We start from the raw sequence: 14,587 nt of genomic DNA, 5'->3' as shown, positions 1-14,587 counted from the left end.
CCTGGCCAGCCATGGCCGAAGGTTTTCGGTTTATGGTGGCTTTTATGGCTTTAGCAGATGACGCAGGTGAACCATTCTCCTACCAGCGATAAAGCCCCAGCGCAGGCCGGGTGGTGGCAGCGATTCCTCTGGCAGTGCCGTGTTCCATATCTCGTATCTCACCTCCCTCTGCTCGGGGTGGTGGCCCTGGGACTCTGCCCCTGGCTGCAGCAGGGCCTGGACTTTGCTGCTGCTGTGTCAGGGCTCCCTCAGGCTCTGGGGTTTCTGTTCTGCTGACTCATGTCGTGGTGACACTTGTGGGTCCCCAGCTCCTGGGGTTTGTGCCCCACAGCACAGATCCCTGCTGGGGTGGGGGCAGAAGGGAATGGGGGTGGTGGTGGGGTCTCAGCTGGGACTTTGGGTCCTTTCCTCAGGGTTTCTGTGCAGCCGAGAGCAGACCCCAGTGCCCAAGGGAAGGGGGCAGCTGGGGGAGCAGCCCTGCACCCCAGCAGAGTCTGTCACACCTGATTGTCTGCACCACGGGAGCCCCAGATCCCACCAGCCCCTCCAAGTCCCGGGATGCTCCAAGCTCACATGGGTGGTGCAGGACAGAGGGTGCTGCCAATCCTGCTGTGAGCAAGGGTGCTCTGGTTCTCAAGGATGTCCTGATTCCCAAGGGTGCTCTTGTTCCTAAGGGTTCCCTGGTTCCCAAGGGGGCTCTGGTTCCTAAGGGTGCTCTGGTTCCCAAGGATGTTATGATTCCCAAGGGTTCCCTGGTTCCCAAGGGTGCTCTCATTCCCAAGGGTGCTCTCATTCCCAAGGGTGCCCTAGTTCCCAAGGGTGCCCTGGTTCCCAAGGGTGCTCCGGCTCTGCGGGTGCCCCGGGTCCCTCTGCGGCTCCAGCTTTAAGGCTGCTGCCGCTCCTCCCCGGTCCGTGCCTGGTCTCCCTCTGCCCCCTGCGGGGATCCAGGGCCGAGGATGCTCCAGGTCCTCCCTCCCCAGGGCGCTGCCGCCGCGGGCTCCTGGTGACATCTAGTGGTGTCACAGGCAGGGACAGACAGAGACACGGACACACGGACACGGCGGGGGGGATGTGGGTGGGCCGGGGGCGCTGCTCGCCCCGGTTCGCAGCGCTGCACCCCCGGGGACCCTGCCGGCACTCGGCCGGGAGGAGCTGAGATGGGGCCACCCCTCCTCTCCCCCCCATTTCCTTCATTTCCCCTCACATCCCGTCTCCAGGCTTTTTCTCCATCCCGGATTTCCCACGGGGGGTGCAGGATGCGCCCGGCGGTGCTGGAAGGGCTTGCGGTGGAGCAGCTGGAGGTCGGGGGGTTCGTGTCACCCCTCTGCCCGTTGCCTGATCCGCCAGCCCGGCCAAGGGGTGCCGGATCCCAGGGCGTCACTCCAGCGCTGCTGCAGGCTGCCGGGATGAGCCAGACCCGAATTAAATGGTGACAAAGCCCCTGCGCAGGGAACAGCCCCTGCGCTGACCCTGGCGCATCCTGGCCCGTTTGGGGCTGGGGTGTCACAGGGTGCGGAGGCTCAGGTGGTGCCTGGAGCATCTGGGGGGTTGTGGGGTGTCACACACACGGTTAGTGGCTCAGCTCCTCGGGGACTGTCCCCAGAACACACAGACCCCGCCCGGCCGTGATCCCCCCTCTCCTTCCCCCGCTGCCTCCGCTGCGGCCCGCGGTGACACTCTCCCCCCGCAGCCGTGCCGGGGGTGCAGCTCCCCCTCGCTTTGTCATCGCTCCGTTGCCGTGCCAACGCCGTGGCCCTGTCCCCGCTCAGACACTGCCACCGCTGCGCCTGGCACGGGCAGCGCCGCACGGCACCCACAGGTAGGGCTGGGGGACATGGGGGAGCTGCGTGCGTGTCTGCCTCCACCCCCCAAAAAACGTCACTCAGACCCTCCTCAGCTACGAACTGGAGAGAATCCCCTCCCCTGCATGAGCCTTTAGCCCCCACCGAGAGCAGGGACAGCCCCCGAGACCCCCCTGGCATTTTGGAGAGCCCCAGCGAGGAGCTGCCGGGCTGGGGGATGTGAATCCTCCCCCTGGCGCACGGGTTAACCAGGTTAACCAGAGAAAACACCCCGGCAAAAGCGAGGAGCACGGGATTTGCCCTGGGAAGAGGGAACTGGGGACGTGCTTGGGGGTGCGGGGGGGACAGGGGCTGGGAGGGGAACAGGGAGCTCCTGCCGGCGGGGCCCAGTCACCTCCAGTTTTCCCAGCGCTCCGTGGTGGCTAAGGGGCAGTTCAGAGAATTCGGGCGCACGCTGTGTCCTGCTGCCCGGCGCTGTGGTTGGGGCTGTTCGTTCCCTGTCCCTCCATCCTCAGAGCTGCTGAGGGCTGCGTTTTCCCCGCGTGAGAGCCAGCAGGGCCAGATGTTTGCATCTGCTGAGAGGGCGGGACAGGGCTACGTGGGTCCCCATCTGCAGCCCCAGATGTGCCAGCAGCCCCTGGGTGTGATGAGAGACTGGGGCTGGCTGTTGTGACGTGGGGGGAGCCGATGCCTCTCGCTGTGCCCCCCCTGCCCGTCCCACAGAGCACCCCATGGCCCCAGGCAGTGAGGCTGGGCACAGGCGGCCTTTGCAGTGCAACTTAATGGGATATAAACCAATTCCCTTAACCCACTTATCTGGCTGATCCAATAAAGGTGGCTGGGAATAAAGTGTGTGCGTGGTCTTAATGCATTCCCCCTCTCCACGCTCCCCCAGTCCTGGCAGCACCCTGGGTCTGTCTGCCACAGCTGGCAGGGGGCTGCTCCTCCCCAGAGGCAGTGCAGAGGGGCCAGGGCACAGCGGGGACGTTGGGGACCGGGACCTGCTGCCTCTGGGTGACAGGGACGAGCAGAGGCGGCTGTGACAGAGGTGGAGGTGGCTCTGATCCATTGAGGGGTAACCCAGCACGAAGCACAGCGCAGGTGAGTTGTGGGGGGCGTGGGGAGGGTCTCTGGTGCAGCTGTCTTTGGGTGACACCGCGTGTTTGTCCCCTCCTGCCAGCACAGATGTTCGCTCAGCCCCGATCCCCAGGGGCCACTGCTTTATCAGGGAGGGGGTCCCTGAGCTGCCTCCCCTCAGGGCTTGGGGGTTGTTGTGGGGGTCTGGGGGTGGGTGGGCAGGGGAAGGGGGTGAAGGTGGGACATGGGATGGGCGCGGAGTGGGAGGGATGGGGATGGAAAGGATGGAGGTAGGGACAGGCACAGAAGGACAAGGATGGAGGGGTGCGGATGGAGGGACGGCTGTTGCAGGAGGAACGGGGCAGGCAGGGCAGGGGCAGGAGCCTTGGGAAGGAGGACAAACAGGCGGGGACAGGAGGGTTGGACAGCAGTCCAGGAGCAGTCCAGGAGCTGCAGGAGCCCGGGGATGGGTGTGCCGTGGCAGCTGGGAGCCACCTCCAGGTGTGGGTGACGCAGCGAGACCAGGAAGCGTCCGGCTCCGTGGCAGGTGAGGGTGGAGCAGAGGCGCCGGACGCTGCGCGGAGCAGGACCCTGCCCCAGGTCCGCCTGTCGCCTGGGGCCACTGTGGCTTCGCTGCCCCCTCCTCTCCGTCCCTGCAGGCTGCCATGGACGCGGCCCCGCCGCCCGCCAGCCCCGCCGGGCTCTCGGCGTACGTGGCCGTGTCGCAGCTCCTGGGCCTGACTCTCCTGGCCACCACGGGCGCCTGGCTGGGCCGATTCCGCGGCGGGGTGGCCTGGAGCAGCCCGCTGCAGTTCAACGCCCACCCCCTCTGCATGGTGCTGGGCATGGTGTTCCTGCAAGGCGACGGTGAGCGGCACCGTGGGAATCCCGCCCCGCGCCCGCCGCAGCCTCCGACGGCTGGAGCTGCGCTCGGGCGGGGAGCGAGGGGGACAAAAGAGGCGGGGAACGGTGCTGCCAGCATCCCTGGGCGGTGCTGGGTGGTTCCCGTGGGTGCTCACCGTGCCCCCTCTGCGCAGCTCTGCTGGTGTACCGGGTGTTCAGGCACGAAGCCAAGCGCTCCACCAAGGCGCTGCACGCTCTGCTGCACGGCCTGGCGCTGCTCATCGCCCTGGTGGGTGAGTGCTGGGCTGGGACAGGACGGGATAATGGGATAATGGGATGGGATAATGGGATGGGATGGGATGGGATGGGATGGGATGGGATAATGGGATGGGATGGGATGGGATGGGATGGGATGGGATGGGATGGGATGGGATGGGATGGGATGGGATGGGATGGGATGGACCAGGCAGGATGCAGCCCTGGCGCTGACGGGTTCTCCTCCTCAGGCATCATCGCTGTCTTCGAGTCGCACCGGGCTAAGGGCATCCCTGACATGTACAGCCTGCACTCCTGGTGTGGGATGGCCGCCTTCGTGCTCTACCTCCTGCAGGTAAGGGGTGGGAAGGGGCTCCCCTGACCCCCCTGCGAGGGAAGGGACTCTGTGACAGCCCCGTGTCCCCACAGTGGGTCCTGGGCTGTGGTTTCTTTCTGTTCCCCGGTGCCTCCTTCTCGCTGAGAGCACGGTACAAGCCCCAGCACATCTTCTTTGGTGTCACCCTCTTCATCCTCTCCATCACCTCCTGCTTGTTGGGCATTACTGAGATGCTCCTCTTCAAAATCAGGTGGGTGACCGAGCTGCGGTGAGGGGGTGGCTGCCCAGACCTCCAGCAGAGGGGTGCCCCAGTCGCTGCTCCATCTGGGGCTCTCAAATCTCCCCTCAAGGCTTTTATTTCTGCTGCTGAGTCACCAGATGATGTTTAATAAGGGGCTGGATCCTGCAGCAGCTTTTTTTGGGAATGGCCCGGTGCCATTTCCCTGCCTCCAGGTGTTTGCAGAACCACTCAGGACACTCTCACGTCCCTGTGGCCTCTGCTCTTGCAGCTGGGGGACGCAGCGATGACCCAGGGGCTCGCTGGGATCACCTCCAGCCCCAGCACTGTGGGGACAGGGCTATGGGGCACCCCAGGAGCCACTTCCCTCTAGCAGGGAGGGTCCTGGGCTGCTACAGCCCCAGCACAGGACTGTGCCACCACTTTCATCTGCTGGCACCGAGTGTCTGTCACAAAAGTGAGCAGAACAACACTGCTATCTCTGATCTGGGGAAAAGGACCTTTCCCACGGTGTGTCCCTGAAGGATGAGGAGAGGGTCCCAGCCAGGATAGGGACAGGCCACCCATCCCTTAAGGCTTGAGCATCTCTTTCCATCCCTGCAGTGATTCCTACAGCCACTTTGTGCCTGAGGGCATCCTGGCCAACACCCTGGGGGTGCTGCTGGTGGCCTTTGGGCTGGTGGTGGGCTACGTGCTGACACGGGAGGAGTGGAAGCGCCCACCACTGGCAGAGGAGCTGGCCCTTTCCATGGACTTCAAGACCCTGACAGAGGGAGAGAGCCCTGGTGGTGGTGGCCAGTGACATCCTCAGCTCCTGGTCTCCAGCTCCTGGGCTCCTCGTGGTGTCTGAGGTGTTCCTGTGCACCCTGTCCCTGGCGGTTTGTATCTGCCCAGCCCAGGGTGACGAGGACAGCTGGAGAAACACGAGCTTGGTGCAACGCTGCCCGCTGGACTCGGCCTCGCTTGGCCTTTATCATCCTCAGCTCTGCCCTGTCCAGCCCCTGGTGACCCCCAAACCCATCCCAGCCCCGTGGGAATGGCAGCACTGTGGGCACGGCAGGGGCACCAAGGAGAGGGGCTCCGGGCTCTTCCCTGCCCTGGGGCTGCACTGGGAGCAGAGATTTCTGCACTGTGGGCAGCCAAAGCCTGTTCCCGGTGCTGAGGGGATGTTTGCCACCACTGGGATGTCCCACTCACGGGCGAGCAGCCCCTCACACCCCAGCGTGGCCACGTCTGGGGGACGCTCCCCTAAAGGGCTCCCCGGGGGCTGGGAGTGACCCTGTGCCTGTGCAGGTGCAGCAGCTTCGTGTCTGAAGTGTTTTCTCCCCACGCGTGATGTGTTTGCTCAGTGGATGCTCCCCACCTAATAAATGTTTGCAGCTAACCCTGTTCTCCCCCTGACTCTGCCCCCCAGGTCAGTTTTGGGGCGCCCTCGAGTTCCCACACGCCGAGGGCAGCTGGGAGAGGAGCTGCCGGAGGGGCTGGGGAGGGTGGGTGGGTGTCAGGGGCGGGTTTGTCCTCTCCAGAGCTGCAGACCTGTGTGAGGGACCCCACGGGGACACCTCCAGGCCCTGGCCATGCACTGGTGTTGTAATCATTACCCACTGTATGATTATTTGCCTTCTGCTGGTGGCAGCAGCGGCGCTGCCTCTGTCGCCTCCCGCTCCTGGTGGTTCCCAGGTCCCTGTCCCCATCCCCGTGCAGTGACTTTGAGACCGAACCCTCACACCATCATTTCCACACCCAGAAACACCAGAACACTCCTTCACCGACCCCAGTGTGGGAAAAACAGCAGCCCAGACACCGGTTTCCAAGTGTTAACCATTTATAAATAAGTACATTTTTTTTTCATACATACAGTTTTCATTGTACAGATTACAATCTGTATACATTGGGGAGGGGAAATGCATTCTTTTGAACTTTTCACATCTATCTCACAGCTCACATGTACAGACAAGAAAACTCTGCTCAAGCAAATACAGCAAAGGAAAAAATATGTTTTCTTCTTTCCTTAGAGGTGAGAGGCGAAGGCCTCTGCTGTTGGCAGGGGCTGCTCTTCCCACTGCACAATATCACAACTGTGTGGTGTTCAATATATCAGAGAGAACAGAACATGCATTGGATAATATACTGTACAGAGAGAAAGTCCTTTACATCAGAATTATAGAAAAGCTAAAGGAAAATTTAAGTGTCTTAAAGATCTTCCCAGCAAGTGTCTCAAGAGGATGGCAACCGGGGAGTTGTACAAAGCACAAGGCGGGTGCAGTGGACGTGTTTGTACCCAACTCAGATCCTCTTGGATGTGAAGACAGACAGGAGATGGAGCAACACTATGGCAAAGGACAGGGATGAGCCCGGCAGTACTGGCAGAGTCCACACGAGTCTCTGGGTTTTCGGTGTAGCAGCACAATGGATTTTTACGTAGCACACGGTGCTGCTCTCAGCGGCTGGCTGAGCGGCGCACGGCGAGGCAAGGCCTGTGGGGACCCAGCTCTACGGGCACGAGGCTCTCCCACCGACCCGTCCCGACCCTGACCTGCCTCCCCACAGCATCGCCCAAAGGGACCAAGTCTTTTGGCAAAGCAGCCCTCTGTTTGCACAACCACGGGATTTGATCCCGTCGGATGGGACCCGGCTGCCGACTCCCCAGTACCACGACACCAGAAAATGAGCAGCAGGAAGGATACGGCTGGTGGGCTGAGTGTCTGTTGGCTTTCCCCGCGATGGCCGCGCTCGCCGTGACCTCTTGGGTCGGTCTGTACCAGTTACGGTGAGATCCAGCTGTACAGTCAAGAGTTGGACACGAACGCATCTTGCTAAAGAATTGAGCCCTTAGTGGTTTGTATTAGAAAAAAGAGTTTGATTGGATGAAAATCCAGCAATTATTCACACAAAACTGAAGGAAGAAAAAAAAAAAAAACCAACCCAAAAACCGCAGATTCACTTCCAACCGTTGTGCTTTGTGTCCAACACACCCCCCAGCAGCCCGCCAGCGCAGCCGGCACGGGGTGAAGGCATTGATGTGCAGAGGTCCCAGCAGGTACAGCAGCTCTTTCCCTAAGCCCTTGGGTACACACCGATACCCCAGTGCAAGAGTTACCCGGAATTCCCAAGACTACAGCGCAGTACAACCACCAAGGAGCTCGCGGCAGCTCACTACGGACCCCCGCGGGCCAGGAAGGCGGAGGACGAGCAGGCACGCTGGCGTGCTTGGTTCTCTAGGTAAGGCAGAGCTGGCACTTCGGTTTTAGCTAGACTTCTCCTGGGTAACCCTGAATATACAGCAACCTTCGTAAAGCAGACCGAATCGCTCCCGGTTTTACCGCCCACCCTGGTCCCAGACCCGATCCCAGCGTGACTCTCCGGTGTTTGGCATACGCATGTTCACGCCAGCCACACGGTTTTCTTCACAGCCAGGTTAAAGAAAAATAACCCAGAAGTTTCAGTGCTTGGACAGACCCAGCTGGGCACTGGCGCCACAGCAGACAGACGGACGGACGGACACACGTCTCAGACTGTTGGAGCCATCGCAGTCCTCCCAAACAGCGACACAGAGAAGGCAGCTCAGGCTGCGCCTTCTTTGGAGACGGATCTCAAAGGATCTCTGTAAAACCCTCCTTTTCCTAAGCGCTTTGATGCCCACTCAAGACCACATCCAAAGCCCTCTGATGCCACTCCCAGCCTGGCTGGGGGCACCCTGCAGAGCCCCCCACCACGTGAGTGTCCCCTCCCCTGGGACCACAGCATCCTCCTGACCTGGGAGAAAAGCGAGAGCCACGGAACCCCCACCGAGGGATGGGGCAGACGCCTGATGCTGGGAGAGAAGATTCCAGCTCTGTGCAGCACACCTGGGTCTCGGAACAGCCACAGGTGAGGATGAGAGACACCTGGTGGGAAGGCTGGCTGAAGAAAGGGGTCAGCTTCAGCATCACCTTTGGCATCGCCTTCCCCACGCACCCCAAGAACGAAAACCAGAGTTTCAATGTCATCAAGAACCTGCTTTACTCGGTGGACCCAAAATCCTACTTGCTCCAAGATGGGGCTTGCCAGTGGCACCACTGCAGCTGGGAGGGCATGAAGGCACCAGCTGCCAGCATCGTCCTGCATCTTAATTACTCAAAAAGTAATTAAATACGTAGCACAGACGTACAGGATGGCTCAGTGTCTGAAACTGAGTGTGATCGCACAGTGTGGCCTGGACTTGTCAGACCTAGATCTAAGAGGAGAGGATGAAGGGTCCTCAGGGTGAGATCTGACCTTGTGCTCCCCCAAGCACGACGGGGGCCATGCCAGCACAACACAGAATGACCTCTGCTTCTCCTCGTGCAAAGACCAAATCACGACTTTGAAGACATAGGGGACTGAGCAAGAACAGCTCTTCCAGGGAGAAATGTGTGTCTTACCCACCTGGTGACCACAGCAGCCATCCTGCCTCGACTGTTCCTAACAGAATTGCCGGGGAAGTGCTTTAAAACCACTGCAAATAATTTTGTATTCAAAAATTACTCAATCTGTTGATGCTTATATACAGGAGTCAGTTCTTGTGCTATAAATGTTATGATTCATTGCTTCGTTTCTTTTCTTTTCTCTTCTTTTTTTTTTTCTCTTTGAAAAATACACTACGAGACATGAGCTGCTTTGCTATTTTTCTAATGAAGACACTACTCACGCTTAAATATCCAGTATTTATCATAGTAACAAATTCAAACAGTAAAGTGCACCCAATTTACAGAGAGAACAGATGGAAAACCATTAGTGCAAGAATCCTGTGGAAAATGTAACACGTGGAGCCGTGAAAAAAAACCTGCATGCTGCAGCGTTTCAAGCCTTCTTCAGCTTTGTGGTTGTGTCAAAAGCGTGAGCTGTTTTCCTTTTCCCTTAAAACATCTTCAGGAACTGAAAAGTTACGCACACAGGAGCGCTGCGGGGGGGGGGATGTTTGGAAGGACAGGAGTGGGAGCACAAGGCAGCGAGTGGCGAGTGCAAAGCACGGGCAGTTCTCCTGTCACTGCTCCTGGAACGCCCCGGCGGCGGCGCAGCGGAGAGGAGCCAGCCGCGGGCGCAGCGCGCCTCACTGGGCCAGACAAAACAGGGACAGCGCTCAGCTGGGCTGCTTTATCCCTTCAAAGAAGCAACTGAAGGTAGGAAGCCACTCAGGCAGAAAGCTGGAGGATGGGAGGCACTAAGCGAAGTGATTGATGCCGCTCCAGACCCAGGACACGTCTCCCAGCTATGGGCGTGTGGGATGCGGAGGAGAAATCGGTTGTTCCTTAGGACACAGAGCATGTTATTTCAAAAATGAGAGGACGAAAGGAAACCGTCACAGCCCTTTTGCAAGGAGACAGACTCAGCTGGGTGTCCCCATGGGGTACCCGCCCCACTGAAGGGGGTCCCAGCCAGCCCCCCATTTTACAGAGCCCTGGGATAAAGCAAAGAGTCAGCACTGGGTTGCACCTCAAGGAAGAAAACGCCAACCTGAATCCAAATACTGGGTTTTGACAAAGACCAAACGGCCCGAGAGAGCCCCAAAATCGCCAGAACTCATGGAGGAACCCCTCCCTTCCAATCTCCATGTAGCTATGACACAAGCCTCCCCTGGCCCGAGGTGCGCACGTCCCAGCTTGCTCTGAGCAAATTAGGCAATGAAACAGCAGTAACATGTGCTGAGCCACACACAGGGAAAAAAAAAAACAACAAAAAAACCCCAAACAAAACAAAAAGCCCCATCAAAGCCAGCATTTGCTTAAAGAGTTCTGGACCCTGTCCTGAGCTGGTGTGAGTGGGGGCAGCTGCAGTGATGTGGCGCTGGGAATTGCTCGCTCACACCAGCCGAGGTTGGAGCCCGAGATCTGGTTCAAGGAGTCTTGCAATCGATTGGCAGTAGCCCTTTGGAGGTATCGCTCCCCTGCTCAGCACTGAATCGCTCTCAAGAGTTGATATGAGTGAGGTTTCGGCATTGGGCAACAGGCACTAGAGTTTGCTTTAAAACAAGCTACAGCGTTATCACTCTCCCTCCCGTCATCCCACCCTTCGCCCTCAGAACAGAGAAGGCAGATTGCAAACCCACCAGGGAATAAAGGGATCGCTGAAGGAGTTCTTGCCCCCCACCTCAAAAGAAATTTTCAGCAAAGTAATTGAAAAATTATTGAAAATCCTATAAAAATGGATTTTGGAACCGGCCCCTGCTTTTCAGGTTGTCTTGATGTGACTTGCGTTTGATTACAAAACCGAAAATAATAGAAAAAACCCAACCCAAACTGGAAAATGTCCTGAAATAGATAACATAAATAAATTATAAATAGGTCTCTCTTAACCACAGCTTCTCAAAAAAACAACACATGGTTTTTACCATGTACAGATATGGAACACGGTGTCCCTTTCCAGGATTTTGGGAACAGAGGATCTCAGAGGAGCGTTGCCCTTGCTACAGCCCCTGCTCCCTGGCAGGACTGAGCCAGAGGGAAGGGATGCTGCAGGGCTGGGACTGCAGAAAGACCCTTCCTCTTTTGGGGACCATCGTGCCATGTTCTACGTCCTTGTCATAAAAAAATGTAAAAAAAACCAAAACCAAAACACCCCAACAAATTAAGAATTGCAATTCTCCTCTTCGAATACCATTTCCTAAGTCAGATTTTTGCTCTTCCTTGCAAGTGATAAATACCCCCCAGATGAAGTCCCCAACGCTAACTCGTCCCGTGCAAACGCTGTGGGTGGGGTGCAGTCTGCCAACTGTGTGAAGAAGTCGGTGCAATCTCAGTTCATGAACAAGAGGCTCCTGGCTAATTCCCTTGGCTGATTAAAACACATAATAAAGGGCCAACCTGAATCCCTCAATGCTCGTACAATGCCCCAGAGCACAGAAGTCAGTGTGAGGGCACCTGGTAGATACTTGGAAAGCAACAAAGTGCTCTGTGATCCCCACCCCTCCAACGGCAAGTTAAATAAGGAAGGGAAGTGCTGTAAACCAGCAGAATCAGGATGGGTTATTGTGGGTGCTGTGCATAGCTACTGGTGTTAAATCACATCACCGAGGGTTTGCCAAACCTGGCTGGCACGGGGGACCTGTGGATACAGCCTCGGGAAAGGCTCCTGTGGAATTCCCTAGGAATTCCCATCAGAGTTGAGTAAGAGACCATTGAGACAAAAGAAACAAATTTAAATCCAAGGCAATTGTCTCTCGAAAAAGAGCTGGTTACCTCCTGCTGCGTAGGGATATCTCTGGACCACAACCCACACCATGGTCTGAGATATCTCGGTTGGAACTTTGCTGGAATTGGGCAAACGATACTGGCTTGGCTGATGTTGGCTTCACAGTCAGCTGGGGAACACAAGGGCTGGAGCACGTGCATGGCTGTCTGACCACCACATAAAGTACCGGAGAAACTCGATCATGTAGCTATCAAAGAGAAATAAAAATAATAATAGTAATAATAATAATTATAATAGTATGCATGGAAATCAAGCTTGGAAGTGTGTGCTGAAAACATGAGGGTCTCACTCCAACAAGTGTCTTTTACACATTAGACTCCACAAATGGTCTCTTTGGTTTGATTGGGGATGTCTGCCCTTGCCTGGAGTCCCTGGAGAGCTGCCTGTACAGATTATCCTGGTAGGCCTGCGCCACGGGCAGCGTCCTTGCCACCTTGACATCGGGGTACGAGGAGGCTTGGGTGACTCTCTCCAGGAGGTCTCCCCGGGACCCATTGGCCAGCATCCCATGGGGGCTGTAATAGTCTTCCTCTAGCAAATGGCCATTCTGTGCATTGTTGGTTTTGTTATAAAAGGCAATGTTGCTGATGGAAGAGGGCGGGCTAAAAGATTCCGGCTGGGGCAGATTGCCGGGAGACGTAGGACTAATGACAGTGTCCACTGACGACACGGCCCAGGTCCGGTTCTGCTGATGGAGATGGGGGTACTGCTGAGTCCGAGCAGTTTTATCGATGATTCCCATGAACGGCGTGGTCCGGGAGCGGGCTGGCTCGCTGGGGTAGCCCCCCTGCGTGGGCGAGACCGGAGACAGCTCATCGCACGATCTGTCGTAGGCTGGCTTCAGGGGAATCTCCATTTGCTGAATCGAAGCAGAGGGGCGGAAGTTGGGGGTCAGGTTGGAGGTGGAGGAGATGCTATTGCTGGAAGGGGAGAAGCGCAGGCCAACGCTCTGAGAGTGGAGCAGAGGCCTTGGAGTCGGTGGATGAGGCTTGATTTCACTGGGATTGACTGTGATGGGCCTTCTTATGAGATGAGACACATCTGGAGAGCCCAGCTGGTTGGCGGGGAGGGAAGAACGCTCCAGGTCAAGCTTCGAGTGGCACACCGGATAATAGGAGGCGGACTGGCTTCGCCCGATCTGAGGTGTCTGGCCGTACCTCATCCCCCCTCTGTACGCTGAGGACGGTCTCTGGGGAAGGTCTTCTTTGGCCAGCCCTCCGTGCTGACAGATGGCCCCGGCGCTGAGACTCGCCTGCACGTGCTGCACGGGCCTGCTGTCCCCCACGATGCCCCCGATGGAGCCCTGGTAGACCAGCCGGCTCTGGCTGACCCCCACGTCCCCTGACGACGACTGGTACTTGCTGGCCATCGAGTGGGCGACCTGGCTGTACGCGCCGGTCGGGATGACGGTGCTGGAATGGACGGCAGAGCTGGGCTGATTGCTCCTCACGATCTGCGCCTTGGCTGGCTGCAGCCTCAGCCCTGGCTGCGGCACGGCCACGGGCAGCTGCGGCATCTGGAAGGATCTCTGCGTCATCTTGGACAGAGGAGACTTGGGTCTGCCGGGGAGCTGCGTGACCCCGCTGGGTTCCTGCTGGTAACGCACCGGGGAGCCCGACTGGGACCTGTAAACGCTCATGCTCTCTGCGGGGGGACTGGCGCGGTACTGGGGGCCTCTGCGGAGGGGAGACGGCGGCGGGCTCTGATACTCCTTCCCTTGGCTGCCCACAGGAGGGGGGCTGAAGCGGTAAGTGGAGCCCTGGTGAGCTGGGGACGTGTGCGGAGGACTGGGCCGGTAATGCGAGTTTTGATGTGTTGGAGACAGAGCAGGAGACGTGGACTGGTACCCCTGCCTGGTCGGCGAGCCCACAGAGCTGTTGGACCTGAAATCAAAGACCTGATGAGAGCCAAGAGGCGAGCCGGAAATATAAGCGGAGTCCCTGTGAGCTGGAGATGGGGGTGGGCTCTGGATGATGGGCAGCCCTTGGTTTGGCCTGGACTCTGTCTGCAAGCCAATGGAAACGTTTTCTACATCCTGCTCGAGGTATTCCTCCTCAAAGATATCTTGCACGGAATACAGCTCTTCGTGCTGGGCTTCGGGTTCTGGCTCCGCTGGGAGCGGCGGTGGCGGCTGCTGCTGCTGCTGTTGCTGCTGCACCTGCCTGCACTCCTCCTCCACCCGCATCAGCAGCCGCTGGATCTCGCGGTTGTTAGGGCACAGCTTGATGGCCTCGTTCAGGTCCTCCAGGGCTGCTGAAAACTGCCTGCTCGACAAAGGAACAGAAATGAGAACCGAAAGTACTCTGGATTTGAACGGAGCTCTTTTCAGAGATCGCAGGGAGTAAAGTGGCTTGTGCATGTTACTGAGGGAGAGAGATGTGATTGCAGCTGGCTTGCTGCACCTCTCACACGCTGCCTTGTGGGCCTCCCTTGGATTTATGTTATCCAAACAGAGGGAAAATTCTGGAGAAGGGAACACAGCCCTGAGATGGCACAGCCCAGACTAGCAAACACGCCTGCCTCTGCAGCTTACGTTAGGGGCTAATTAATTACTCCCCCTAGCATCACCATGAGCTTCACCTCTGTTTCAGCAAAGGGGAAACCAACACATTGATCACTGTAAGCCTAGCTCACCACTGCTGTAAACAAGCTCTGACAGAGCTACAACCACTTACGCCAGTGAAAATTTAACTTCTGCCCGATGCCAAGACCACACAGCGTCAGGCCTGGCTCCAGAGCTCAGGGGCTGCCACAGGTCAGCGCTCTGGGCAAGGCTTGTCTCTCCAATTTTGCAGTGGATTTGGCTAACATCTTTGGAATGAAGCA

General features: G+C 57.9%; 2 protein-coding genes across 13 annotated transcripts in view; one reads left to right on the top strand and one right to left on the bottom strand.

Moving 5' to 3' along the window:
* The first annotated feature begins 1,758 nt into the window (after window positions 1–1,758).
* On the top strand, window positions 1,759–5,936 carry LOC120763813 (transmembrane ascorbate-dependent reductase CYB561). 2 transcript variants are annotated; one of them, XM_040087381.1, is made up of 7 exons: window positions 1,759–1,819; window positions 2,755–2,903; window positions 3,539–3,746; window positions 3,917–4,015; window positions 4,229–4,332; window positions 4,407–4,564; window positions 5,156–5,936. In XM_040087381.1, the coding sequence occupies exons 3-7, from the start codon at window positions 3,545–3,547 to the stop codon at window positions 5,352–5,354; spliced, it is 762 nt and encodes a 253-aa protein (XP_039943315.1). In that variant the 5' UTR covers window positions 1,759–1,819; window positions 2,755–2,903; window positions 3,539–3,544; the 3' UTR covers window positions 5,355–5,936. The 2 variants fall into 2 exon arrangements, with proteins under 2 accessions (XP_039943315.1, XP_039943314.1); XM_040087380.1 differs by having other exon boundaries at window positions 1,786–1,819; window positions 2,698–2,903.
* A 432-nt stretch (window positions 5,937–6,368) lies between these two features.
* Window positions 6,369–14,587, bottom strand: part of TANC2 (tetratricopeptide repeat, ankyrin repeat and coiled-coil containing 2) — a 160,445-nt gene continuing 152,226 nt past the window's right edge. For all 11 annotated transcript variants that reach the window (XM_040087277.2, XM_040087282.2, XM_040087285.2 and 8 more), the window contains one exon: window positions 6,369–14,025. In XM_040087277.2, coding sequence (XP_039943211.1) covers window positions 12,066–14,025 — 1,960 coding nt within the window. In that variant the 3' untranslated portion in view covers window positions 6,369–12,065. The remainder of the gene's footprint in view (window positions 14,026–14,587) is intronic.

This window comes from Hirundo rustica, chromosome 27 (assembly GCF_015227805.2).
Source record: "Hirundo rustica isolate bHirRus1 chromosome 27, bHirRus1.pri.v3, whole genome shotgun sequence".
Lineage (NCBI taxonomy): Eukaryota > Metazoa > Chordata > Aves > Passeriformes > Hirundinidae > Hirundo > Hirundo rustica.
The sequence above is the reverse complement of the archived record's forward strand: the minus strand, read 5'-3'. Positions and strand labels throughout refer to the sequence as shown.

What these genes read in the sequence shown, in the direction of transcription:
- LOC120763813 (XM_040087381.1), top strand. Translation starts at nt 3,545, where the DNA reads ATGGACGCGGCCCCGCCGCCCGCCAGCCCCGCCGGGCTCTCGGCGTAC. An exon ending in GGTGTTCCTGCAAGGCGACG is followed by an intron (nt 3,747 to 3,916) that starts GTGAGCGGCACC and finishes CCCTCTGCGCAG; the next exon opens with CTCTGCTGGTGTACCGGGTG. An exon ending in TCGTGCTCTACCTCCTGCAG is followed by an intron (nt 4,333 to 4,406) that starts GTAAGGGGTGGG and finishes GTGTCCCCACAG; the next exon opens with TGGGTCCTGGGCTGTGGTTT.